Source organism: Hyperolius riggenbachi, chromosome 5, assembly GCF_040937935.1.
Source record: "Hyperolius riggenbachi isolate aHypRig1 chromosome 5, aHypRig1.pri, whole genome shotgun sequence".
NCBI classification, from domain to species: Eukaryota; Metazoa; Chordata; class Amphibia; order Anura; family Hyperoliidae; genus Hyperolius; species Hyperolius riggenbachi.
This window is the reverse complement of record NC_090650.1, coordinates 30,594,159-30,620,615: the sequence shown is the minus strand read 5'-3', so window position 1 is coordinate 30,620,615 and position 26,457 is coordinate 30,594,159. Positions and strand designations below refer to the sequence as shown.

The following is a 26,457-nucleotide window of genomic DNA, read 5'->3' as shown; positions in this document are numbered from 1 at the left end:
TTGACCGGACTTCCAGTTTTATTTGGTAAACCTGTGGCCAGTTACTAAAGCATTTCTGGCAGTTAGGGGACTCTTCTGAGGTCTTTATAAGGAATGGTAGGGAGTAAGGGAATTCACCACCATATTTCACGGTTGGTATTTTAACAGACACCCTTTGAATGAACAGAACACTCAGTGCGAAGAACATGCAGTAAATGTTACAGAAACCAGCATTAGCCACAAACAAGTGTATGAGAGACAAAGGAAATCTGTGTAGGCTTGATCTCCCTGGCACCCTTCATTAGTTAAGCACCAGTTTCGGGTTGACTGACTCATCGCATTTTCAGTAGAACTAGCAGCGAGTTTGTCATTTCCCTGAGTCGGTGGAGGAGGCTCCTCTGGACCTCTGAGCCTTACAGAGAAAATCTCGCCTTGTAAATCATGAGACCAACGTCTGCTGCGAGCACAGCCTGTACTTCTGGTGTTTGATAAGGCCAGTGCGGTACCGGAACTCTTTATTGCAGGCGGCACATTGAAAAGGTCTCTCTCCAGTGTGAATCCTCTGGTGAACTACGAGGTTGAATTTCTGGCTGAACAGTTTGCCACATTTAGAACAACAATAGGGTTTCTCTCCCGTGTGAATGCGCAAGTGGAGGATCAGCTGCGACGTCTTGCTAAAGGCTTTTCCACACACCATGCACGTGTGGCGAGCCGTGCTGTGCAATAACTGGTGCTCCACAAACTTATCTGCCTTGTAGAAGCATCTTTTACAGCGATCGCATTTAAACAGTGTTCTTTCAGAATGTGACCTCTCAGTGGTCGGTATGTTGTTTCTTGAGTTATAACCTGAGCGTTTTGGGTCAGTTTTACTGATTTTTGGTTTAGCAAAGGGTTTGAAGTTTGGTCCTTGGTCAGTTTTCAGGGCTACGGCTGAAAGAGATGATGGAGTGTTTGACACTGGATGGAGAAGGTCCTGATGAAGAGAACATGGAGTCTGAGAGGTAGAAGAAGATACAATGCGAGCAGCAGGAACGCTACACACCATATTATCTTTTTTATTCACAAGTAATTGTGTTATCATAGGAACCTTGTTGGGAGATGTGTGTGCCAGAGTCATTGCTGTGATGTCTCCACCAGTCAAAGGACATGATTTTGATGTAGATGGTAATAAAGGAGACTTAGCCAAGACATCTTCTGAAGCTCCTGCTGGCTCTCTCGTTCCCTCAGCTTTGGACAAACCAGAACAAGATGAAGCAATAGGTGAAGCTGAGCTAACAGAAGAACCTGGAGAGGTGACATAACGCTTTGCTTTATTCATTGATGGAGGAACTGTTGGCTTAACAGTGGAACAATTTCCAGCAGACTGTCGTTTCACACACAGAGCATGTCTCTGGTGGCGCAATAGGGCCGTTCTGTACCGGAAAGCCTTGTTACACAGGCTGCACGTAAAAGGTCTCTCCCCACTGTGAATCCGCTGGTGGACCACAAGGTTAAATCGTTGGCTAAAACTCTTGCTGCATTCATTGCAAGTGTACGGCTTTTCACCTGTGTGGGTTCTTTTGTGGAGGAGGAGCGTGGACCTCCTATGAAAGCTCTTATTACATTCTAAACATATGTTCATATTTCCTGAGTGGGTCTTCTGATGATCCATCAGCTGGATCAGGTTTGAGAAAGACCTCTTACACTGGCTGCATTTGAACAGTTCTTCACCTGGTGGTGTTGCTTGATCAGCTGCCTGAATGTCTGTTCTTTTAGACGAGTTCTCTATCACTCTTCTGTTCAGTGCTGAAGATTTTAGTGTTGGAGGCGAGACTGAATTTTCGCATAGTGGGACTGGAAGGTGAGGCATAGACCTTTGAGCAATAAAGGATGGTGAGCCAGAAGGTTTATTACCATGCAGACTAGAGTGTGGTGATGGCAAGACCAATGGTGATGTAGCTTCAGGTTTGGGAATTACTGAAGAGGGCAGAAATGAGTGTTCTGTTGATGGTGGCAAAGGGCAATGGGGATTTTTGCCTGAAGGTTGATGGAGGTTGGGATGTAGTGGAAGGCCTGTTGCAGATTTCCTACTTAAGACTGATGTTAAAGTGAGGTTAGTATGAGAAGGATAACTGATTGAGTTAAGAGATGGTGACCGTTTAACATGAAGTCCAGGACGCTCAGAAGAGGAATATTTAGTATAAAGTGGATAGCAGATGGGGGTGAGTGTAGATGAAGGATTTTTCTGACATGATGATGGATGATGAGAGGGTGTGAATATTGAAGGGGCTGTAGCAGTAGATTGGAGAGCCAAACGTGGGGATAAGGAGGGGTTAATAGTCAGTGGAAACCGGGTGGCAGATGGAGAGGTACCAACAGGTTTTGTTTTTCTGAGAACAGAATTAGGAGTTGTCAGTAGATTATATTTTGTATTTAATGGATGATAGTTGGGTGTTATTGAAGCAGTGGGAGCCTTTATACCTTGATGGGTAGAAGAAGACATCATGGTTGAGGTTTGGCAACCTACTGCCAGACTCATGTTAGACAATGAAGCTGAAGAAGATTTCACAAACGGTGGGTTAACTGAATGAGGCAAAACCAACTGAGGATTTCCACTTGCTAAACTCAAGGCTGATGAAACAACTGTTTGACCACCCATCTGCTGTGGTGGAAAGGTGGAAGCTAGGCTGGACGTCATACGGGACTGGTGACAGACAATGGAGTCTGAAGAACGACTCAACTCTTGACAGATGGAAGGAGGTGAGATTGAAAGTGATTTTTTAGCAGAGGGATTGTGTGCAGAAGATGGTGGAAATGAAGGTGGCATAATATCACATTTAAAAGAAGTGGATGAAGATGGAGGTTTACTACTAGACTGATAATGCACAGAAGGGGTTGTTACAGACAAAGCCTTACTATTGGAATGAGATTTTTCACAGATGGAATTTGTTAGCAATGGTAGACATTTAGATCCAGAGAGAGGCCTGCAGGGTGAATGACGTGCAGAAACCATAGGACGATGGTTGGTGGTGGGTGAGGAAATTGGTGGCTTAGAGCATTCTGAATTAAAGCCAGAGGACGTTGGCAGTGAGGAAGTCTTCATACAAGGAGAATTACTGGTGGACGAGCATGGTGGTGCAGGAATTTTGATACTTGATGAAGGTGGGAATGAAGATGCTTTCTGTGTACCGGACAAGCTCTGAGCCTTATTCTGGACAACAGTTTGATAAGGCATCTGTGAGTTTCCCCCAGGACGTAGTTTCTGACCAGTCTTCACACATTTGCCTTCGTGTCTCATAAGAGCTGGCTTATAACGGAAACTTTTATCACAAGAAGGACATTTATATGGCTTCTCTCCCGAGTGAATGCGTTGATGGATCACCAGATTGAATCTCTGGCTGAAACGTTTGTCACACTCAGAACAGGCAAAAGGTCTCTCTCCAGTGTGAGTTCTGCAGTGGAGCTTCAGGACTGACCTTCTGACAAAACTCTTCCCACAGTCAGAGCAGGTAAAACTCTTGTTTTCTTTGTGCAACTTTTTGTGCTCCATGAAAAGATTAAAGTCTGTGAAGGTATTTGGGCAGCGAAAACATTTTAAAGTCCTCTTTCCGTTTTCCACCACTTTGCTCACTTGACCACTATTATGTGTAGTTTCAAAATTCTCCACTTTCACTGGAGCTGTGTTGTATGTTCCAGTTTTTACTTTCTCCATATCTGTCTGCAGATCCTCATTATGAGGAAGAATTTGTCTTGACCAAGGTCCCTGCAGCGGGTCGGGTGAAGCCCACACCATGCTGTTATGGAAATTATTGAAGCTCCTATGCTTGTGTCTGGTAGGTGGGATGGTTGGAATGACTGTTGGGTGGTTTTCATCCGATCTACATCTCTGGTGTCTTAGTTTGTGCTCCACCAGAAGACACCAGCTACTCAGGACCTGCTGGCAGCCTGAACATTGGTGGTAGATTGTGTCCAGCACACCTAGGAGACTCTTGTACCTCTCACACCAAGTCTTTGTATCTACTGTGTCCCACTGGGTCAAGTCTTCCAACTTCCATACTGAACCTTCTGTGCTTCCAGAAATATAGTCTTCTGTTTTCAAAGGAGGCCCAGAAAGCTCTTCTGAAAAATATAAAATACAAAAAAAAAAAAATACAAAAAAAAAATAAAAGGTTTTAGTTTCAAAAACTTTTATTGAAATTGTCAAATTTAAACATAAGCTGGTACTATAAGCACCAACATTGGGGACAGTGCATAATTATACACTCACAAAAGATAAAAACAGTAACATCGTTGAAGTAGCAGCAGAATCATTATATTTGGTATATTTGATTTGGTCTCTTGCAAAAAAATAAAAATTGACCATGCGCTAAAAACATGACCAAAATTCCAATCTTTCCCCACTCTATCTGCAGCTAAGTAAACTAAATCATTCTGTAAACATATTTTTTCTTATTGAACAGGCTATTAGTAAAATAAATATTGTGTTTTTAGACAAATATTAAAGCGCACCTAAAATTAAGTCAAGGGTACGCTAATGCTAAAATTGTATATTGACCCGGCAGTTGGGGCTATTAATAAAGGTAGCCATACACTGGTCGATTTGCCATCAGATTCGACCAACAGATAGATCCCTCTCTGATCGAATCTGATCAGAGAGGGATTGTATGGCTGCCTTTACTGCAAACAGATTGTGAACCGATTTCAGCCTGAAACCGTTCACAATCTGTTGTGGTGGTGGTGCTGCCGCCGCTCCCCCCGCCCGCATACATTACCTGCTCCGCCGGCGCGACTCCAGTCCCCAGGTCTCCACTGTCTTCTCCGCTCTGGTCTCCAGGTCCAGCATGCTTTACTTCTTCCTGCCCGGCAGGAAGTTTAAACAGTAGAGCGCCCCCTACTGTTTAAACTTCCTGCCGGGCAGGAGGAACTGAAGCATGCCGGAGACCAGAGCGGAGAAGAAGCAGCGGTGACCGGGGGCAGTCGCGCCGGCGGAGCATGTAATGTATTGCCTCTCTATTGCGTCGGTCGTCGGGCACTCGAACGCCGCTAGCGACGCGCTCCCTACCCGTGGGCGATCGACGGTAATTTTCCGCACGGAGCGATCGGCGGGATCGGATGAAATGGATCGAAATTCGGCGTGTAGCGTGAACGATTGGCAGCTGATTCGATCCCAGTGATCGAATCTGCTGTTGAAACGGCGGCAAATCGGGCCAGTGTATGGCCAGCTTAAGACTCACTGGAGCCCTGCATCAGCCGAGTTCTGCCGCAGAGCCCTCTTGGCGGTTTCTATATCTGATAAGGAGCAGGTCTACGTGTCAAGAACTTGGCTGAACTGGGGCGACGGTGAGTCTTAAAGGATACCACAACTGACATGTGGCATAATGAGATAGACATGGGTATGTACAGTGCCTAGCACACAAATAACTATGCTGTGTTCCTTTTTTTCTTTCTCTGCCTGAAAGAGGTAAATATCAGGTATGTAAGTGGCTGACTCAGTCCTGACTCAGACAGGAAGTGACTACAGTGTGACCTTCACTGATAAGAAATTCCAACTATAAAACACTTTCCTAGAAGAAAATGGCTTCTGAGAGCAAGAAAGAGATAAAAAAGGGGGAAATTCTTATCAGTGAGGGTCACACTGTAGTCACTTCCTGTCTGAGTCAGAACTGAATCAGCCACTTACATACCTGATATTTACCTCTTTCAGGCAGAGAAAGAAAAAAAAGAGCACAGCATAGTTATTTGTGTGCTAGGCACTGTAATACCCATGTCTATCTCATCATGTCACATGTCAGTTGTGGTATCCTTTAAGGTGGCCATACACTTATAGATTTACAGCAGATTCGACGATCAGATAGATTTCTGTCAGATGCCTGTCAAGTTGAATCTGACAGGAATCTATCTGATGTGTGCCACACACTAGGAACAGATTTCCAATAGATTTCAGAATGAAATCTATTGGAAATCTATTGAAAAACCAAATGCATTATTGGACCATTAGATCCAATGCAACTCTATGGGCCATCGATCTGCTGCCAGCAGCAGATCGACCTAGATTTTCCATCCTGTCAGATAGATCAAATTGATCGAAATCAGCTGCAAATCGATCGATTGACCAATCGATTTCTGATCGATCGAATCGATCAATCATCTACCATTGTATGGGCCCCTTTACTAATAGCACTATATGCCGGGGCAATATAACTTTATAGCATTAGCATACCTCTTACATTTTTATTTTACCAGAGGTGCTTTAGATATAAATGAAAGTGTCCTATCTGACTTTTGCAACGTGTCCCTCACCTAATAGCAGCAGTGAGTCCAGAGTCTCCTGCATCACCTCCTTGTAGAGCTCCCTCTGCCAGGTCTGTAGGTGGCGCCATTCCTCCTCCGTGAAGCACACCGCCACCTCGCTAAAGGACACCGGGACCTGCAAAGATCGATCACAAAAGATCACCGAGATGTTTGAGGTGGAACGCCTCAGGGTTGGTTTACACTCGGATCACAAAAACGCAATTGCCTAACAATTGTGATTTTGCGGTGCAAATCTTCGGGAATTTAATTTTTCGCACTTGCATTTTGCAATCCGAGTATGACCCATCCCCTAGGCATATCGGTTAGAGTTAGGCGTATGTGTAGGAAGGTTACTGTAATGGTGACCATTAATGATATAATCTTTTTTTATCCAATCTTATCAAATCTACGTAGTGGAGGGGTAAGCAGAGTGAATATACTTCGAATGGATACTCATAATACATAGAAATGGTAAGGTTGGACGAAAAAAAAAAAAGGATTCTATCATTAGCGGGCACCTTTAGGCATATCGGTATGAAGGTTAGTGTTAGGGGATAGAGTTGGGGGAGGTTAGAAGGCTACAATCAGGAAAGATCAATAAAAAAAAGCCTTGCTAACCAAACTAGACTATCAGTGGTATATTATGTTACCAATAGTCTCAATTTTTGCACCACACATGCCATGAAAAATCATATCACAAATACACTCTGCAATGGGAGGGCGGAGAAACGAGAGCAGGCTTACTGACACGGGTGGGGTGGGGATTGCCTACAACTGGACATCACTAGAGCACCATAAACCTCAGGGTGGATGGGATGTCCCCTAGGAAGGATCTCACCGCAGAGTCCCCAGGAAGTACTCCGAGTCTGAGGGCCGCCATTACGGACTGACCATGTTATTGCTGTACAGCCAACAGCACAGGGGCAGCTCCAGAAGGGTTTTGATGGGTGGACCCCTGTGTGGAACTGTCTTATTAGGATTTCTCCTACATCTCACCTGTCAGCCGCCACGATTCCTGGCCTCCCCCGCCATCACCACCATGTCCGCTGTTGCCGCGATAGTCTGTACCACATGGCACTACCAATATGATGTCACACATGCACCTGGTGCCACGTGGACCGGGTTATCGCAGTGATGGCGGACCCGGCGGTGAAGGCAGAGGATTGCCTAATTTTCCTCTCGGTCACCTAATTTGGGGACCGACTATTGCTGACACCTGAATTATGTTCTCCGTAGTAATTCAACCTCCGCCTATTGCCGGTGCCCAATTCATAACAACATTCAAATTCCAATGACATACAGATACAACCAACAAACGAATACTTTGAGGGACAGTCAGTGACATGCCTATGTACTCTGTAATGTGCTGCAAAAGATGCCAGTGCTATATAAATACTTAATAATAATATGGTAGGACATTACACTATGACTATGGTAGGATTAGATTGTAAGCTCCTCTGAGGACAGTCAGTGACATGACTATGCACTCTGTAAAGTGCTGCAGAAGATGCCAGTGCTATATGAATACATAATAATAATAATATGGTAGGACAGTACACTATGACTTTGGTAGGATTAGATTGTGAGCTCCTCTAAGGGACAGTCGGTGAAATGACTATGTGCTCTGTAAAGTGCTACAGATGTCAGTGCTATATAAATACATAATAATATGGTAGCACATAAGAAGACTATGATTATGGCAGGATTAGATTGTGAGCTTCTCTGAGCACAGTCTGTGACATGATTATGTACTCTGTAAAGTTCTGCCGATGATGTCAGTACTGTATAAATCCACAATAATAATATGCTAGGACATTAGACTGATTATGATAGGGATTCTACTGTGAGCTCCTCTGAGGACAGTTAGTGACATGACTATTTACTTGTAAAGGTTTGCCAATTTACTTGTAAAGGTTTGCATTCTCAGATCCACAGGATCTAATAATCTAGTCATACCCAGAGTCCACTTGGAAACTTTTGGTCCCAGAGCCTTCTGTCATGCTGCCCCTACGTTTTGGAACTCCTTACCTCAACAGATCAGGACAGCTCCATCCCTGGCCGTGTTTAAATCCAGACTGAAAACCCACCTGTTCAGTTTGGCATTTGCAGAATTATAACTTTTGTTGTGTGAATACTTCATTCTACTACCAATTACTGAATCTGAGAGAGCCTAAGCGCTTTGAGTCCTATGGGAGAAAAGCGCTATAGAAATGTTATTGTATTGTATTGTATTGTATTTCAGCATGACCTAAATAAATAAGTAATGATACTAGGATAAGGACTTTAGACTATGACTAAGGCAGGGATTAGATTGTGAGCTCCTCTGAGGACAGTCAGTGACATGACAATGTACTGTGTAAAATGCTGCAGAAGATGTCAGTGTTATATATAAGTACATAATACCATGGCAGGGGTATGACTATGACAGGGATGATATTGGTTATTCCTCTAAAGGACAGTTAAGTCAGATAGGAATTATGCATTTTGTAATGGGTTAAATGCTAGATTTGATTTTTTTTTTTATCGAATCTAATGTAAATTTACAACATCTAGTGTGTATTTAGCGTTAGTGACATGACTATGAACTCTGTAAATTGCAGCACCACATAAAAAGCAATGCAAAATTGTGATGATTGTATTGGTATCTTTCGGTTGCGCAAAATTTCATGTAAATTTCGTAATTACAATCATAATAGCGAAATTGTAATTGCAAAAAATTATGTGAAATTTTACAATACAATAACATTTGTAAAGCGCTTTTCTCCCATAGGCATACATATTTAAAAAGCCAAGTTCCTAAGGTAACAATACATGTTTTTTCTCTTATATTCTTTCACTTTGTTTTCAGAATATGCGAAAATGTATTGCTTTTGATTCAGTTTGTGACTAAAAAGAATACACAAGACATAGGCCTCAACCCTAAAACTCTCTAAACTCCATTCTACAACTTATCAGGGTTAAAATGTTACCACACATGTCTCTTGTAGTTTTGTTAAGACTTTCCCAAGTTTGATCATATTTTTGAAAATTACTTTTTTATGTTGGATTGAGTTTGTCCCTACCCATTTTTTATGTGAAGTGTGTCCAAGCTTTAAGACACACCAAAATGTTATATTCTACAACTCTTCACGGTTAAAATGATACAACATATGCCTAATTTAGTAACAAACTGGTGGTGCAGTCTCCACAACTACAATGGACAAATATATTCATCCAGTTAGGCTTTAGTGGTTAAATGCTCCCAGGGATGGAAATGTCCTGATTAGGTGTGGCAGGGAGTTCCAAAGTGTAGGGGCAGCATGACAGAAGGCTCTGGCTCCAAAGGTTTTGAAGTGGACTTGGGGGGCGGGGGGGGGGGGAATAGGTGGGAACCAAGTTATTAGTTTCTATTAATCTAAGATTGTGAGGGGTGATACAGTTGCAACTAATCCTTTAGGTATCCAGGGCCTAGATTGTGCAAGGATTTGAAAGTCAATAAGTCAATCTTAAGCCCCGTCTACACGATACAATTCCACGTGCGATTGATTGAATTCGATTGGATCAATTAAATCCAACATGTCCGATCGGGACTCGATCGCTAGTGTGATAGATTTTGCATTGATAACAATGCAAAATCGATCACACTATCGATTGAGTCCAGATCGGACATGTCGGATTTAATCAATACAATCAAACTCGATACAATCGGATTCGATCGATCGCATGTGGAATTGTATCGTGTAGATTGAGCTTTCAAATTCTCCATTTTATGGGTAACCAGTGGAGTGAGCGTAAGATTGTTATGTGGCAATAGCGTGGTTGGCTTGTTAAGGGGGACCTGAGGGGAGAGAGATATGGAGGCTGCCATATTTATTTGCTTTTAAACAATACCAGTTGCCTGGCATTCCTCCTGATAATATGTATCTAATACTTTTAGCCATAGACCCTGTATAAGCATCCAGCAGATCAGGTACTCTGACTCAGGTTTCACTGGATTAGCCATATGCTTGTTCCAGGGTTTTGACTCTACTTATGCCAGAAGATCAACAGGGCTGCCAGGCAACTGGCATTGCTTACATAGAAATAAACATGGAAGCCTCCACATCCCTCTCACCTCAGGTTTCCTTTTGGATCTCCTTGTTTGATTTGTGATTGAAACACAATCAGAACAATCTGCTCTTTATTTGATTGAGAATGTCGGGAGTGACAACCAATCAACAGCCAGATATCTCTGTACCATATTATAGCGGTATAAAAGCCAGCAGCAAGGAATGACGCGCAATCACATTTCTCACCCTTTTTTGTCTTGGAAATTGCTAGATTTTGTTCGTCATGTTACAATTGTCACTTAAATGATGTCTACCAATTCTGTATTATGTCTGGGTTTTTTTTTTACACCATTGTCTGTATTATTATGTACCCCATTTCTGTTTCTTACTCTCTACAGTGCCACGGAATACAGGGGTGCTTTCTAAATCAATAATAATAATTACTGCAGAAATCTAGCCCAATATCTAGTGGTGCAGTGTTAAGATCTGGGTAGCACAGTGGTGTAGAAGATGACACTGTCGCCTTGCAACGCTGGGTCTCTGGTTTAAATCCCAGCCAGGGCACTATCTGCACGGAGTTTGTATGTTTTCCCCGTGTCTGTGTGGGTTTCCTCCGGGCACTTCAGTTTCCACCCACATCCCAAATCATACAAATAAGTTAATTGGCTTCCCCCTAAAAAGTGTCCCTGGACTACGATACATACACTACACGATACAGACATAGACATGTGACTATGGTAGGGATTAGATTGTGAGCCCCTCAAAGGGACCGTTAACGGACAGCGGTTTTAAACTCCCCTAGTGACCAGGCCATTTTTTACAAAATAGGCCACTGCAGCTTTAAAGAGAACCAGAGATGAAGCACCCTCTTGTATTTTACCTTATAAATCAGTGGGAACATGACAGTAAACACCTACCCTGCTCTTTGTTTCATTGTTCTCTGTTTAATCTGACTGTTATCACCTCTGATAAGAATCCCCGACTGAGCACTCAGTCTAGCTTTGCTACGGAAAGATTATAGCTGAGTCTGTCTTCTGTGGTGTCTTTTCAAGCCCAAGCCTGCCCCCTTGTGGCTCTGCTATAATGACTCTGCTATAATCATTCCCTGCAAAGCCAGATTGAATGCTCAGTCTGGGATTCTTATGACTGCTGATAACAGACACTTTTAGCAGTGAGGATGAAACAGAGAGCATGGTAAATGTTTTCTCTAATGTTCTTACTGCTATACATGGTAAAATACACAAGGGTGCTTCGTCTCTGGTTCCCTTTAAGGACAAGGCTGTACAACTCAGCACACAAGTGATCTCCCCCCTCCCCTTTTCTGCCCACCAACAGAGCTTTCTGTTGGTGGGGTCTAATTTCTCCCAAGATGTTTTTTTGTTTTTTTTTACAAATATTTATTTTATTAACATAACAATAAATGTCTTCTTTTGTATTATTATTTAATTATCCCTCCCTCCCCCCGCCAGCCAATCAGTGCAATCAGCTGTCATAGGCTTCAGCCTCTGCCAGCGCATTGCTTCCTTGCTGTCCAGGGGGACAACCCCCAGTACAGCGCTGCCGTAGATCGCAGCACTGTACAGAGTAAATAGACGGCAGTTGGGAGGCTGATGACAGAGTGGAGCTCCGTCATTCCAGCGGTGGTGCTTGCGCATCAGGTGGGCTCAGTCCCCTGCAATCTCCGCCCCCAGCCATTCACATCAATTGGCGTGGAATGGTCCTGAGGCTGCCGCGCTGCTCACGCCAATTGGTGTGGAACAGTTGCTAAGAGGTCAAGTGACAAAACAACATACTCAGTGCTGCAAAAGATGTCAGTGTTATACAAAATACTGTATAATAATAATAATTAAAAAAAAATAACACCATTGTCTGTATTATTACGTACCCCATGTTTGTTTCTTACTCTGTACAGCACCACGGAATATGTGGGCGCTCTATAATTCAATAACAATAATTACTGCAAAATTTTTGGGCACAAGCCAAATGCAAATACCAAACTCACAGAAATATCATCAAATACAAGACCAATTTTCCTGTGAGACATCCAATGTTGTATACATGATACGCTGCATGACATGCCCCTCAAGAGGAATCTATATAGGAGAAACAGGACAACAACTGCGCACAAGAATGAACCATCACCGCTTTAAAATCAATGAGGGTAAAATGGACACACCAGTGGGCCAACACTTCTGTGAACCAGGACACAGCATGCAAGATCTAAAAGTACTTGTTAAGGGTAACTTCAAAAATAAAGTACAAATTTAGGTACTTATCCGTTAGCCGGGCGCATCCGGCAGGTGGCGCTGTTGTTGCTAATTCCAATCATAATTACTTCACGTAACAAAACTGTGAATGTAAACGGCGCAGTTGGCGCTAATTGCATTCCTAGTTAAGGTAACAATATGTATATTAAAAAAGTGAGATAATTAAATCACAAATAAGCCGGCGGCAATATAACAGATCAAGCCGCCGGCTTCGTGTCTCGCTCTCCTCCCCCCTTGCCCTCTCTCGTATAGAACACTGGCAGCCCTGGGGGGGGGAGGGGACTCGTGTCCCCCCAGAGTCGTTCGTCGCAATAAAACAAGCAGGATTCCCTGCCGCGACTAACGACTCTGGGGGGACATGCATGTCCCCCCCCAGGGCTCTATACGAGAGAGGGCAAGGGGGGGAGGAGAGCGAGACACGAAACTGGCAGCTTGTTCTGTTACATTGCCGCCGGCTTATTTGTCATTTAAAGTGAACCTAAAGCCGGGGGAAAAAAAATGAGATTAACTCACCTGGGGCTTCCCTCAGCCCCCTGCAGCCGATCGGTGCCCTCGCAGCTCCGCTCTGACGCTCCAGGACCCGCCGGCGAACACTTCCGGTTTGGCCGTCACCGGCCGACAGGCATGGGAACGCGAGCGATTGTTCGCGTTCCCAGCCTGTATATCGCCCCCTTTGCTGCTATTGCGGCAGAGCGGGGCTGCGAGGGTACCGATCGGCTGCAGGGGGTTATCTCACTTTTTTAATATACATATCGTTACCTTAACTAGGAATGCAATTAGCGCCACCTGCGCCGTTTACATTCACAGTTTTGTTGCGTGAAGTAATTATGATTGGAATTAGCAACAACAGCGCCACCTGCCGGATGCGCCCGGCTAACGGATAAGTACCCAAATTTATGAAAATGTTCAAGACATTAACAGAAGGTTTAAATTGTGGAACAGGATTCATGACTCCTTATGTAACATGATTGATTTGACTTCATGATCTTCAGAAACCTGCTGGAATTGATGTATGGTTGCACTAACTCACTGGCTCCAGCCTGCTGATCACCTGACACCTAACGGATAAACAGTAACCAGCACAACTGTCATCTTCGTGTTTACTATTTACCTGCATCAGTGTTTTACTTCAGCTAACATCTGGAAATATGCCTGAAGCAGGGGACTAGATCACAGAAAGCTTGCATCATTTAACTCGATCAGTTAGCCATTAAAAAGGTATTATTTTTTACAAAACGTTGTTTTTTCAACCTAAATAATTACTGCAGAAAATTAGTCCAATATCTAGTAGTGCAATCCAGGTAAACGGTCCACATCTGGCAGTTGTTGATCCTTTACCTGATCTGCTATGTATTGCCATCTTCACAGTGTAAGGTCTGCAGTGGAGATTTCTGGGCATCATAAGTACAGATAATCCACTCAGTACAGCCAACAGTCTAGCTAACTGACACTTACTATGCAGATGTTGGCTAAAGCTCCCTTCTACTCTGGATACATCACTACCTGGGGGACTGAGGACCATTACAGAAAGGAGCGAAGCAGCGTCTACTCACCCCTATGCAGGACATGGTGGTGGCACTTCAGGTACTTTGTACCCCAGGATAGGGCTGGAAGTCACACACAGGACAGTAGAGAGAGCCAGCAGACAGGGGGCTGCAGGATGGAGGCATTGGAGTGTCAGCTCTTGGGTTCTGATATACGAAGAGGGTGGAGTGGGGCAGCTGAGGGTTAGCCTGTCATTCACCCCCGCACACAGCAATGCAAGGGTTAAACACTCTGCCTAGTCCACAGCTCAGGATCCCAGCTTCTTCCCATCATGCACTGCTCCCAGCTAGCCGTCTGCTTCCTGCTCAGGGTGCGCAGAGACTACATCTCCTACAATCCTCCTGGCCTCTCCCCTTCCCCCGCTGTCAACATAGGAAAATAGAATCTGACAGCAGATCATATGCAACTACCAGAGATGATCCAGTATATGAATTTTCCTGGAACCTGATTCAGTGGAGGCTTAGCTGGATCTTTGCACAGCGCAAATCAGAAAGTGAATGTTTAATTCACAGCTAGATTAAGTAATCATATTGTTAGCAGGGTTGCCAAATCATCCCTTTAAAGTGAACCTAAAGCATACCAAAAAAATGAGATTAACTCACCTGGGGCCTCCCTCAGCCCCCTGCAGCCGATCGGTGCCCTCGCAGCTCCGCTCCGATGCTTCTGGACCAGCCGGTGACGACTTCCGGTCTGGCCGTCACCGGCCGACAGGCATGGGAACGCGAGTGATTGTTTGCGTTCCCAGCCGGTATATCGCCCCCTATGCTGCTATTGCGGCCAGGAGGTCGCAATAGCAGCATAGGGGGCGATATACAGGCTGGGAACGCGAACAATCACTCGCGTTCCCATGCCTGTCGGCCGGTGACGGCCAAACCGGAAGTGTTCGCCGGCGGGTCCTGGATCGTCAGAGCGGGGCTGCGAGGGCACCGATCGGCTGCAGGGGGCTGAGGGAAGCCCCAGGTGAGTTAATCTCATTTTTTTTGGTAGGCTTTAGGTTCACTTTAAACACTGACACATCTGACGCCTGGTACACACTTTAAATTTTGATTGACCAATCACTGACCAATTTTACCACCTCCATGTAGTATAATTATTATTAGCATTTATATAGCGCCAACATCTTCTGCAGCGCTGTACAGAGTATATTGACTTGTCACTTAAAGAAAACCTGTAATGTAAAAAAGTGCCCCTGGGGGTACTTACCTCGGGATCCTTAGCCTCTGGATCCTATTGAGGCTTCCCCCGTCCTCCTCCATCCCACAGCAGTCTCGCTGGGCCCCTCCAAACGGCGGCCATGTAAATATTTACCTTTCCCGGCTCCAGCGTAGTAGCGGCTCTCGGGTCGGGATCAGGCAGAAATAGTTGATCGCAGTCGGGTCCGCTCTAATGCGCAAGTCGCCTGCACAGTAGAATAGACTCGATTGGGATTGGCCTTTTCCACCTTAGCCCATCGGGGAGCTACTACTGCACCTGAGCTGGGGAAAGAAAATATTGCAGGCAGGGCTGTTCAAATCCGGAACCGGGAGACATCCGGATAGTTGCTATCCGGATAGCTCCCAGTAAACCTGTGCCGTCTTCTTCGTCCGTCCCTTGGCGCCTCCCACAATGCACTCCACGCGTGTCACGTGATTACAAACACTTCCTCCTTCAACCCGGAAGGAGGAAGTGTTTGTAATCACGTGACCGCCGCTTGGACCGCATCGTGGGAGGCACCGAGGAACGGACGAAGAAGCCGTCAGACAGGTAAGATTGACCTCCCCCCGCACAGGTTTACTGGGAGATATCCGTATAGAACTATCCGGATGTCTCCCGGTTCCAGATTTCAGCAGCCCTGATTGCAGGCGCTAATGTGCCTGCACCACAGCTTGACAAATTGTCGGCTGTGGCTTCAGAGGGGCCCAGCAAGACAACCGTGGGATGGGGGAAGCCTCGATAGGATCCAGAGGCTTCCCCCTCCCAAGGTAAATACCCCCAGGAGCACTTTTTTTTTTTGTAACAGAGTCTCTTTAACTGTCCATCTGAGGGGCTCATAATCGAATCCCTACCATAGTCATATGTCTATATCCTCTAGTGTATGTATTGTAGTTTAGGGCTAATTTTAGGGGGAAGCCAATTAACTTATCTGTATGTTTTGGGGATGTGGGAAGAAATCAGAGTGCCCGAAGACACAGAGAGCACATACAAACTCTATGCAGATAATATAAGAGTGAACAGAGGCGCCAGCAGGATTAAAGGTACTAAAAAGTTTAAAATTCCTCAGGAGGTGGTGGTGGACTCGCCTCCTTGAAGTAGACAAGATGCTGTCAGCTTTTTAACAACAACAGGTTTATTGATATACTCCAGACAACCATGCAACGCGTTTCGCAGGTATATTCTTGCTTCCTCAGGCAATACCAAATAGGAGTACACGCAGCACAGTCTCAAGGTCACAATAAGCGCCTCTGTCCAGAATATACCTGCAAAACCTGTTGCATGGTTGTCTGGAGTATATAAATAAACCTGTTGTTAAAAAGCTGACAGCATCTTGTCTACTTCAAGGAGGCGAGTCCACCACCACCTCCTGAGGAATTTTAAACTTTTTAGTACCTTTTATCCAGCTTGCGCCTCTGTTCACTCGTATATGACCAATATCCACCCCTGGTGGAGGGGTCAATCCCCATCTCTTTTTCCTGATCTACAGCGAGCGACTTTTAATCCTGAGTGAGGACAGGTCTAATCTCCCCACCTGCCTGTACAGTGGTTACCTAGGAGGTAACCCACTTTTGTGAGTAATACACTATATACTTTTCAATTCCAACCTATTGTTTTGCTTACTACACTATATTGGGTTCTCAGTGTCCCCACTTTTGTTTATCTATGCAGATATACCCTGGCTGTGATTTGAACCAGGGGACCCAGCGCTGCAAGGCGAGAGTGTTATCCATTACACCACCATGCTGCTCACACAGTATGAGAGCATACCTACACAATCTGTTTATAGTATTCTAAACCTGTTAAAAAAATTGGCCAATCATAGGTCAATCAAAATTGGATGTGTGTATGCACCCTAAAAACCGGTTTAGATGGACGGCTACTGGTATCCATCCCCGGCGTTTACCGCTCGGGATCCAGCTCGTCGTAATTGCACCATCATTGAGATGAATGGATGTGTTCCTCTCACATTGTTTGCTGTTGTTTAGTCAAGCACCAATGTCAATTGAGATTTCCCCGAACGCTTCATGCAGCTCCTAGAGTCTGAGGCAATTGTGGTTACATCCCCCTAAGCTCAAATGCAATGAGATGACAAATCGATGGTAAACAATGTCAATTTTTTGTGCAGGTAACAGAAAATGGTTTGGCCACGGCAAAACATGCCACCTGCAGCTGGACGTGGGAACCGGTTCTTAAGCCCCATACACCCGCTCAACAGCGGTATTTTATGTTTTCACAACTTTTGTTGTGAAACAAGTTGAAACACCTAAAAAAAAGTATTTTGCTATTATTCAAAGAGCTGAAAATACTGATAAGAAGTCAATCCTTCTTAAAGAGGATCTGTAACATCAAAAGATCCCCTGGGGGGTACTCACCTCGGGTGGGGGAAGCCTCCGGATCCTAATGAGGCTTCCCACGCCATCCTCCGTCCCTCAGGGGTCTCGCTGCAGCCCTCCGAGAAAGATGACGTCAATATTTACCTTCCCGGCTCCTGCGCAGGCGCTCTGACGGCTGTCGGCTCCGAACTACACGGAAATACCCGATCGCCGTCGGGTCTGCTCTACTGCGCAGGCACAAGTTTCCGGCGCCTGCGCAGTACAGCGGACTTGACTGAGATCGGGTATTTCCGTGTAGTTCGGAGCCGAGAGCAGCCACATCGCAGCAATACATTACCTGATCCGGCCGGCGTGAGTCCCCGATCTCCTCTTCTCCGCGCTGGGCTCCAAGTCTGGCTGGCTTCACTGAACTTCCTGTCCCGGCAGGAAGTTTAAACAGTAGAGCGCCCTCTACTGTTTAAACTTCCCCCGGACAGGAAGTTCAGTGAAGCTGGAGCCCTGAAGCCTAGCGCGGAGAAGAGGAGAAGCGGCAGCGGCACAGATTGTGATCGGTTTCATACTGAAATCGATTCACAATCTGTTTGCAGTAAAGGCAGCCATACGATCCCTCTCTGATCAGATTCGATCAGAGAGGGATCTATCTGTTGGTCGATCTGATGGCAAATCGACCAGTGTATGGCCACCTTTATCAATCATATCAGCTCTTTGGACAATAGCAAAATACTTTTTTTAGGTGTTTCAACTTGTTTCACAACAAAAGTTGTAAAAGCATAAAAGACCGCTGTTGAGCCTGTGTATGGGGTTTTAAAGTGACGAAGGAAAAAAAGAGTTTTACTTACCTGGGGTTTCGATGCAGCTGTCCTGTGCCTGCACTGGTCCTCCACCGCAGATTAGTTACGTTTTACACCGACTGGGAGTCGGCAAGCCACTGCCCCTGTGGGGCCCTCGCCACGCGTAGGTTCGCTCGCATTTTGGTCCACAATAGTGTCCTGCGCATGACCTTGTCCTGCACGCGCAGGACTCTTTTGCGGACGACAATGCGATTGAAGCTACGCGTGGCGAGGGCCCCACAGGCGCAGTGGCCTGCCGTCTCCCGGTCGGAGTAAAATGAAACTAAGTTGCGGCGGGAGAACGGAGGATCCTAGAGTATGGGCGCAGGCACAGGACAGCTGCGCCGAAGCCCCAGGTTAGTGAAACTCTTTTTTCCTTCGTTCGGTTTAGGTTCACTTTAAGGTGCATCCACACATCCAATTATGATTGGCCAATCACTGGCCAATTTTACCACCTCCCTGCAGTATGAGTGCCAACAGATTTTGACTACTATGAGCAGATTTTGTAGGTAAGCTTTCATACTATGTGGAAGTGGTCAAATCGGCTGATCAAAACTGGATGTCTGTATGCACCATAAGTTATGCAGGTTATTGGGCTACACAATGCTGCATCGAACTTGCCACAAATACCGCATAATTCCAACATGGCAGTAATTAAAGGGATGACTTGGCTACATAGACTGTTAGGGCTTGTTCACACTACAAGATTTTTTTAAACGCTGGTGATTTTGAAAAGTGCTTGCTAATGCAATGCTATGGGGGACTTTTACAAGTGTATCAGAGATCTGGCTATCTAAAGATTTGCTTGCCCGGGGCTTCCTCCCGCCCCATAAACACGTGAGTCCCTCGCCGTCCACCCACGGTCTCCCGTTCAGCCGCGATCAGCCCCGGTAATAGGCTCAGTCAGGTCCAGTCTGGGTCTACCACGCATGCGCAGTAGACCCAGACTGACGTGACTGAGCCTATTACCGGGGCTAATCGCGGCTAAACGGCAGACCACGGGAAGACGGTGAGGGACTCGCACGTGTTTATGGGGCACAAGGAAGCCCCAGGTAAGTATCAACTCTTTAGATAGCCAGATCTCTGGTTTACTTTAAAGAGACACTGAAGCGAAAAAAAAAATATGATATAGTGATTTGGTTGTGTACTATGAATAATTACTAGAGGATTAGCAGCAAAGAAAATATTCTCATACTTTTATTTTCAGGTATATAGTGTTTTTATAACATTGAATCATTCTATAATATGTGCAGATTACACAACACTCAGCATTCAAAATGAGTCTTTCAGAGCAGTCTGTGAAGTAATGACCTCTCCTCTAGCAGAGAAAAAGTAAACAGTTCACTTACAGTTGAGATAATAAAAGTCAGATAACAGCCCTCTCCATGACTAACTTAAGGTCCGTACACACGCCCGGCGGATCGCTCAGGAACAGCCGTATCAGTCTGACGACAGAGCGTACACACGCCGGACTGTCGCTGGCACGCCCACCCAGCGGGAGGCAACGACGGACCCGTCGTTGCCTAAAGTCCGGCGTGTGTACGGACCTTTAGTCGGAGAGCTTAATGGCTTGTTTGCATAGAGATAACAACTGGAGTTTCTCAACTCTTCCTGTACTGGAAACAATTAGACTGATGTATCTGATCTTAATGTTTTATTTCTTAGCTGTACTACACATACAAATCATAATATCATAATTTTTTTTTCGCTTCAGTGTCTCTTTAAGTCTGATACACATTTTCAATTATGATTGTCCAATCGCTAATCAATTTTCCCACCTCCATATAGTATGAGGGCTCATAGTATTCAATTCAAGTCTGTATGGCCAATATTGTGTGTGATGTCATGACCACGGTTCTGACAGTTTGCCATCTGTGAGCCTCATTGCATTGTGGGAAATAATGGCTATTTCCAACTGCCAAACATGCAATATCCCCCTCTGTGCAAAGACCTGTACAGATCACCTGGCAGAACTAAAGATGTCACCACCCCTGCATAAATGTCAGAATGTAAATCAGGGTGAGGAAAGATTTTACGATGGGGAAACACTGACCAAATAATTGATAAATGAATATTGTAAAAAAAATAAGCAATTTTATTATTTTCACTACAGTTCTCTTGCTCTTTAAATCTAGTGGCTGAAACTAATTTGTTGGCACTAATGCATACCTCCCAACTTTTTGAGATTAGAAAGAGGGACACTTAGGCCACACCTCTGATATTATCCCCATCACACATACCATAAAGATTTTATAACAAAAATATGTTGTTTTATAATTAAAACAACATTTGTCCTTTCTATCCTGGTTCATTTTCCTTTGTATTAACATTTTAAAATTAGTAATACATCAATTTAAAGGATGGGAATAAAGTTTGAGTCGATCAAACACGTTTTCTAGTAGAGAAATATATATATTTACATAGAAAGAGGGACAAAGTCCTGAAAGAGGGACACATGACGAAGAAAGAGGGACAGGGCTCCCAAAGAGGGACTGTCCCTCCAAAAGAGGGACAGATGGGAGCTATGCCAATGACTACTGTGGATCAGTTGTTGGCACAGATGTCTAGTTGCTAGCACTAGAGACTGAAGGCACAGTAATGGGAAGCCCTGTGCTGTGCTGAGGAGGGGGGGGGTGCAATAAAGGAGCAGCAAAGCAAATGGGGGGGATGTGTAATAAAGGGGGGCTCTGTATTGAATTCTGCACTCATGGAGGGGGGGGGGGTGTAATACGGGAAGCAAACACAAAAGGGGGACCTGCTGTGAATGAGGCTGCATACAGGAGAGGGCACTATAATAACATATCTGAGTGCTGTAATATGAGCAGATTCTTCCCATTAGAAAGACTGGAGCTCAGAACCACCATTTAGAAGGCTTCCTCTGGTGCCCCTGTGATAAGCGTGCCCGGACCCCCCTCGTCACCATCCCCGGCCACAAGCTGCAGCGGCTCCGCCTCCTAGTAGCATCATCACCCCTCCTCCCCCACCTGTGCTGGGAACACATGGGGGACACACATTGCCAGCGCACCGCTCATTTCCGGGGGCCAGATCTCCATCTGCTCCGCCCCTCAGCTCAGCTGCCACTACGGCTCCCGGCAGCCACCTCGCTCCGCCGGTGACCCAGAGCGGGTGAGGAGATCCCTTCCCGAGAGCCGCACACCCGAGAGAAGCGGCATGACGGGTGAGACGCCCCATAATACACCCCGCTACACCTCCCATACCTCTCTGTATACACACCAGCATACCTGCATTCACACCAATATACCATCCATTAACACCCCCCATCTACCCCCATACATCTCCGCACACCCCAGTCACCTGACTCCAGAGACCCCCAGCCTAGTGACTGACAGATCCCACCATTCCCCTCCCCCCATACCTCTCCTCACACCCCAGTCACCTCACTCCAGAGACCCCCAGCATAGTGACTGACAGATCTCCCCCCATTCCCCTCCCCCCATACCTCTCTCTATATATACCTGCATTCACCCCTTACATTCATACACCTCTCCCCCATACATCTCCTTACACCCCAGTCACTTCACCCCAGAGGCCCCCAGCAGAGTGACTGACAGATCCCACCATTCCCCTCCCCCCATACCTCTCCTCACACCCCAGTCACCTTACTCCAGAGACCCCCAGCATAGTGACTGACAGATCTCCCCCCATTCCCCTCCCCCCATACCTCTCTATATATACCTGCATTCACCCCTTACATTCATACACCTCTCCCCATACATCTCCTTACACCCCAGTCACTTCACTCCAGAGGCCCCCAGCAGAGTGACTGACAGATCCCACCATTCCCCTCCCCCCATACCTCTCTGTATACACACCAGCATACCTGCATTCACCCCTTAAATTCATACCATCCCCCATACATCTCCTCACACCACAGTCACCTGACTCCAGAGACCCCCAGCAGAGTGACTGACAGAACCCACCATTCCCCTCCCCCACCTCACTGTATACACACCAGTATACCAGCCCTTACATTCATACCATCCCCCATACCTCGCCTCACACCCCAGTCACCTGGCCCCAGAGACCCCCAGTACAGTGACTGACAGATCCCACCATTTCATTCCCCCACCTCACTCTCACATGCACCCCCTCACCCCAGTATACCACCCCTTACATCCATACCATCCCCCATACCTCTCTTCACACCCCAGTCACCTGACTCCAGAATCCCCCCCCAGTAAAGTATTCAGCCACCTCAACCCAGTATACCACCCATTACATTCATACACCTGTCCCCCCCCCCCCCACACACATATCACCCCTATACCTCTCTTCACACCCCAATCACCTAACTCCAGAGAACCCCACCAAGACAGGCAGCATAGTGACTGACAGATCCCACTAGTCCCATTCCCCATCCCATTGTATACACCCAGTACACCTGCATTCACCCATCTCACCCCAGTATACCACCCATTACATTGATACACCCCTCCATACCTTTCCTCACTCCCTAATCGCCTGACCCCAGAGACCCCCAAGACAGACAGCATAGTGACTGATAGATTCCACCATTCCCCTTCCCCATCCCATTGTATACACACCAGTATACCTGCATTCACCCACATCAGCCCAGTATACCACCGATGACATTTCATACACCTCTCAAAGGACCCCATTTCACATGCATGCTGACAGTGTTTTCAGATGGTAAATTGCCTGGCTTTGATACTTTTTAAATAGTATCAAATGCAAAATAAAGACTTGAAAAGTGCCTAAATAAGTGCATAGATGTGCTGTATACTTTTTTTCCAGGTCTCTTTATCAAGGTAAGGCATGCAATCAATATTTTCGGATTGACAAGTAAACGCTGTAATGGGAATTGCCGCTAGCGATGTGCACAGTGCCTGCGACTGCACATCGTAAGTGGCAAGTGCACCTATACTGAGCCAATACAGTGTTTACTTGTTCTTCCAACGATATTGCTTGGATGCAGGGGCGTAGCAATAGCCATAGCTGCTGCTATGGGGCCCTGGAGCATAGGGGGCCCAGGAGGTAGTTAATGTATTTAGTATTAAAGAGAACCTGTACTGAGTAAAAATATTTAAAATAAACACGAGGTAACTTCAAATGAACATTACATAGTTACCTTGCCATCAGTTCCTCTCAGAAGCTCACCATTTTCTTCTGACAAGGATCCCTTCCAGTTCTGACAATATTTTGTCAGATCTGAAATATATCAGTTGCTGTCAGTAAAATATCAGTTGCTGTCAGTTATAGCTGAGAGGAAAACTGATGTACCAGGTAATGTCCATGTTTCCCTATGGCTCAAGTGGGCAATATTATAGTTTAACTGTGTGCTGACCAGAAAGCTGTTATGGGGTAACGGCCATTTTCAAAATGGAGGACGGAAAATTCCCTTGATCACAGTGGACAAACAGGATGCGGGACAGGAGAAAGACACTGAGGAGTAGACTACATGGAAGGTAAGTATGACTTGTGTATGCTTATTTTGACTTTAATTTTCAGTTCAGGTTTTCTTTAACTTTCTTGTGTTTCTCCACCCTCTGACTTTGTCTCAGTGCCCATGAAATATGTGCAGTGTTGATTGCATGAGAATGTAAATTGCCGAATCAACTCGTATCCATAGGGTAGAGGCAAATGCCATTGCTTAAAGGGGCACTATGGCGAAACATTGTACAATTTAAAATATGTGCAAACATAGACAAAAAAGAAGTAGGTTTTTTTTTTCCAGAGTAAAATGAGACATAAATTACTTTTCTCCTATGTTGTTGTCACAGTAGGTAGTAGAAATCTGACATTACCGACAGGTTTTGGACTAGTCCATCTCTTCATAGGGGATTCTCAGCAAGGCTTTTAGGCCTGGTACACACCAAAAACCGCTAGCAGATCCGCAAAATGCTAGCAGATTTTGAAACGCTTTTTCTTATATTTCTTTAGCGTTTCACCTAGCATTTTGCGGTTTTGTGAAGCGGTTTTGTGAAGTGGTTTTGGTGTAGTAGATTTCTGATATTGTTGCAGTAAAGCTGTTACTGAACAGCTTCTGTAACAAAACCGCCTGCAAAACCGCTCTGAACTGCTGTTTTTCAGAGCGGTTTGCGGTTTTCCTATACTTTACATTGGAGGCAGAAACGCCTCCGCAATCCAAAATCTGCAGCAGCCCGGGAGTATGCGTTTCTGCAAAACGCCTCCCGCTCTGGTGTGCACCAGCCCATTGAAATACATTACCTAAGCGTTTCCACATCCGCAAGCGGATCAAAAAACGCTGCCTAACTGCTCTGGTGTGCACTAGGCCTTATTCTTTATAAAGATTTTCCCTAAAAAGGATCTAAACCATGACGCTGCACAGCTTCCCTGCTCCCTACACAGTTTATTGGTAGTTGGACAGAGCAACTGCCATTCACTAAGTGCTTTTGAAAATAAATCCATGAGAATCCCCCATGAAGAGATAGACTAGTCGAAAACCTGTCGCTTCTGTCAGATTTCTACTACCTACCGTAAGTGAAAGCAACATAGGAGAAAAGTAATTGATGGCTCATTTTACTCTGGAAAAAACGTACTTCTTATTTGTATCGGTTTGCACATATTTTACATTTTACAAGTGCCCCTTTTAAGAGTGCCTTCATATGAGGGCCCCATGATCTCTAGCTACGCCACTGCTTGGATGCCTAACCTTGATGAAGAGACCACAAGTGTCTCGAAACGCCAGAATTATCTTTTTTCACCTCATTAAAAAAAGACTTAGTGCCAGTTCTGCTGTTTTAAGATTGTCTTGTGAAAGGGGTGGCGTTGTACACCTACCTGAACTAACATACTGTAGTATTTGACTAAAAACGGACATACGCTGACTTGATAGTGCAGCTAGATTGCACTTTCGATTCGATAACTATAGCATCGAACGATAGTCATTGCTACAACATGGCTGCCTGATCGATCTTTAGATCAGTTTCCCGGTAAAGCATTGAGCAGACAAGCTGGAACATCTCAGACACAAGTGGGCAATCAGGTGCATGCCGGTCTAATATCGTAACGACCACTGTCCGACATACCCCTGGCCGGTGTCCCCCCTCCGCACCAAGTGTAAGACCAGAAACCCACTAGGAGTGATTTTCTGAGCGCTATGCGATTTGAAAGCTCTTGCTAATGTAATGCTATGGGTGTGATCCCACTGGAGCGATGTGATTTTATAAAAATCCCCCATAGCATTGCGTTAGCGAGAGCTTTTTCAAATCCCTAGCGATTAGAAAGTGGGTTTCTGGCCTGGAAGTCTCACCTCTGCGACTCGTGGCCTCCGCCTTCCCAGCGTGCACCTGTGGCACTGGCGCATGTGTGATGTCACTATGTGCACCTGCTGCCACGTGGTACTGTCGCCAGGACACGTGTCGGCAGAGAGGTGAGACTTTACCGAGTTCAGGCGGTGGGAAGATGCACACCTTACATTACGCTTGGGAGGTGGGGGGGGGACGCTTGCAGATGGGCAGCAACACTAGGCCAATTCGTGATAGATTTAATGCCAAAACCTATTGGAAATCATTGTGTGGTGTATGGGCAGGCTACAGATTCCTCATGGTTTAGATTCCATCAGTGAGGGGTCTGTCTCGTGGTTCCTGCATGCAAGGACAACGTACTGTTTGTCGCAGCGAAACGGCACACAGATCCATTGCAGACCTGTGGCATCATTTAAGAATGGATCCATTTGCTTTCTAACATTGCAGCAAAGGGAATGCAAACTCCTCAACCATTTGGGGGATGAAGATAAAAGCGTTTACCATAGAGACCTATGGTGGGAACGCGACATGTAAATCGAGCAGACACTGAACTGGTCCGTTCTGCTCTGAGCCAAACAGATTGTCGCAAGTGGGAACTGACCCTAAAGGTAGCCCTACACTTATGGAAGGCCTCTAGCTTCCACCATCAGATAGATCCCTCTCTGAGTGGGATTGAGTCCTTCCATGCACTAGGCACAGATTTTCACTAGATTTCAGCAAGAAATCTATTAAATATCTGTGGAGCCGCGCACTGCCTGCCG

At 45.6% G+C, this 26,457-nt stretch overlaps 2 protein-coding genes across 15 annotated transcripts in view; one reads left to right on the top strand and one right to left on the bottom strand.

Moving 5' to 3' along the window:
• ZNF467 (zinc finger protein 467) lies at positions 1 to 21,327 on the bottom strand. 6 transcript variants are annotated; one of them, XM_068235327.1, is made up of 3 exons: positions 21,308 to 21,327; positions 6,259 to 6,385; positions 1 to 4,077 (listed from the first exon to the last, which is right to left on the bottom strand). In XM_068235327.1, exons 1-3 carry the CDS (start codon positions 21,308 to 21,310, stop codon positions 419 to 421), a joined length of 3,789 nt encoding a protein of 1,262 aa, XP_068091428.1. In that variant the 5' UTR covers positions 21,311 to 21,327; the 3' UTR covers positions 1 to 418. The 6 variants fall into 6 exon arrangements, with proteins under 6 accessions (XP_068091428.1, XP_068091426.1, XP_068091425.1 ...); XM_068235325.1 differs by lacking the exon at positions 21,308 to 21,327 and adding an exon at positions 20,225 to 20,313; XM_068235324.1 differs by lacking the exon at positions 21,308 to 21,327 and adding an exon at positions 14,098 to 14,611.
• The window catches only part of LOC137518070 (uncharacterized), a 107,006-nt gene continuing 94,189 nt past the window's right edge, over positions 13,641 to 26,457 (top strand). For 8 of the 9 annotated variants that reach the window (XM_068235320.1, XM_068235318.1, XM_068235323.1 and 5 more), the window contains exon 1: positions 21,492 to 21,624. The gene's annotated coding sequence lies outside the window, so the exon portion shown is untranslated. Of the gene's footprint in view, positions 13,763 to 21,491; positions 21,625 to 26,457 lie in introns of those variants that run through there. The other variant, XM_068235317.1, reaches the window with a different exon arrangement.